Consider the following 2,315-nt stretch of genomic DNA (forward strand, 5'->3'; position numbering starts at 1 on the left):
AAGTTCGAAAAGGTTGAAGCGAATTACAAGGATGTTCACAGTGGGCTGTGTTTACATTAATCTCGCATCATAAAAGCCGATGTGCAAGTACATTTAACCACTTACATTACTCAGCCGAACGCTCAAGCGCTCTTCTTCGTGACTTCGAAACTAGCCTAGAGCGCCACAGTATTTAGCCTATTTATTGCGAGTTGTTCAAATCGTGGTAATTGGATATACGGTTTTAATGATAATTAAAATATGAAACGGTAATACTAACCGTGGGGGATTTTATCATGATTTACCGTCAAACCGGTAATCGTTACATCCCTATTCAGTGCATCTGTTCTTATAATATTTGCTTGAGAACAAAAATGCAAATTTTCTATTCTGTATTTTTCTGTTGCAGAAACATTTCTGTTGTATTCTGGTTTTATATTAGCAGAGCATTTATTTACAGCATAGTTATTACAACTACAAGGCTTTTTTTATATATATTATAATTGTGCTTCAAATAGTTTATATTTGACATCATATCCATAATAAATATATTTAGTATTTTTTATGATATTGTTATACTTGACTTAATTTAAATGTGACCTTGAAGGAATCCAAAAGTAATCAGTTTACATTAATATTGTGGTGCTTGGATTACGTTACTGAATTCTTTTTTCATTAAGTAATATGTAACTGTAACGGAATATATTTTTAAAGTAACCCTCCCAAGCCTGTTTACACTACGGAGCATGAATTTATAGTTGACAACAGAAGACCTTTTCAGTAGTGTCAAGCAGTAGTGTTAAGACTATTTTTTTTACCACAGAGAGGCGCTACTACAACAGAATATTGCTAACAAATTTGGTATCTGTTATCTACGTTAATTTAATAGGTTTTATTAAAAAGAGACCCTGTAAATTGTCATTTTACATTTCAGACTTTATAAGAGCAGCATAACCTGCTGAATTATAATGACGGATTTAATTGCCTGTATTAACTGCTATGGGGTGCTTCAGCTTCATAACTGACCAGGTGGCATGAAAAGAGTTCCTCTGATCCTGCCTTCGGTTACAGGAATTCTCCGGACACCATCGGTCAAGCAGTGTCTTTCGTTTGTCACTTTGGCGATGACTCTATTGTCACTGACAACCTCAATGTCAACGAGAGCAGGACGCGTCACGTCTGTTAGTGCAAACTTGCAGCTTACGACCTCTGCTTTCAGTGCCCAGAATAAGCCCATTGGTTCAACTCCCGTAAAGCTGCCACCAAGAGAAGGGTCGCGGTTGAGGTCGACCTGACCATTATCGTCTGCTTGGTAGGTGGCCCAAGCCTGGAAAACACGTCCGCTATCATCGGTGATTTTAGAGCGCAGATCCACGCATTGTTGATGATTTAAGCCACTCACGGTCACGTGCACTGGGTCTTCAAAAGAGCACTTATAACTGGGCAAAAGCCTGATACTGACTCCTGAAGAGTAGTGCATTTTGGCAAGAGTGTTTCTAGCAAAAGGGGTAAACACGTACTTCAGCACTGAAAACATGTCGTCTGTGTGACTTGACTTCTGCAGCATATTACGCTGAATACTGCCTTCTAGTGTTCGGAGTATTACAGTCCAAAACCCGGAAGATAATTTCATTAAATAAATATCATAAACTTGCCTTTTTTTTAGTTTACATCGCTTTTAATCCTCCTTTTCCTCTTATGTTTTATTTAGTTTCATTTGTTTTGTTGTTCTTTGTTACCTGCAAAAACAACTAGAAATTATCATAGAAAAGACCATAAGGGATAGTTAAAGACACAAAAAGGCAAATAAGGTACTTAAATCATTCAAATTAATATTTTGCAACCTTCACAAAAAGACTTGTCTCCAATGCTGTCATTGTACTTTTTGGCTTCAGTCAGTAAGATATAAGTCGCTTTTCTTTTAATAAAAATTGGGTTAATTAAAATATTTTATATATTTATATATATTATATATATTAATATACAATATATATATTTCTTATGATCATTTGTGAAGGCAACATTACATTTCCCTTCAACAATAAAGGTTCATTAACTCATGAAAAGTATTGAAAAATCGAGTCAGAAGAGACCAAATGTATCCGTGTAAATGACACAATTACTAAGTAACAATTCGTTTATATTGCAATATGCTAGTTTAAACCAGAATCTGTGTCGGCTCGCATCACCCTCTTCCAAGTTACAGCTGATTTCTCCTGAACCAGCAGACCTCGTAAGCCCCGCCTCTCTCGCGTACAGTTCGCCTTGGTCGTCATGGACACGGTGTGAGAGCTAGGCCGCTGGTGGAGCTCGAAGCTCTTTCCTACAGTAGGAAG

The 2,315-nt window shown here is 36.9% G+C and overlaps 1 protein-coding gene across 1 annotated transcript in view; it reads right to left on the reverse strand.

The window, feature by feature from the left end:
* The window catches only part of acot20 (acyl-CoA thioesterase 20), a 12,182-nt gene extending 10,647 nt beyond the window's left edge, over window positions 1-1,535 (reverse strand). Inside the window, exon 1 of the mRNA XM_016460028.1 lies at window positions 1,006-1,535. Within this exon, the coding sequence (XP_016315514.1) occupies window positions 1,006-1,516 (511 nt within the window). The 5' untranslated portion in view covers window positions 1,517-1,535. The remainder of the gene's footprint in view (window positions 1-1,005) is intronic.
* Between the last annotated feature and the right edge of the window lie 780 nt (window positions 1,536-2,315).

This window comes from Sinocyclocheilus anshuiensis, unplaced genomic scaffold, assembly GCF_001515605.1.
Source record: "Sinocyclocheilus anshuiensis isolate Anshui unplaced genomic scaffold, SAMN03320099.WGS_v1.1 scaffold1341, whole genome shotgun sequence".
Taxonomy (NCBI): domain Eukaryota; kingdom Metazoa; phylum Chordata; class Actinopteri; order Cypriniformes; family Cyprinidae; genus Sinocyclocheilus; species Sinocyclocheilus anshuiensis.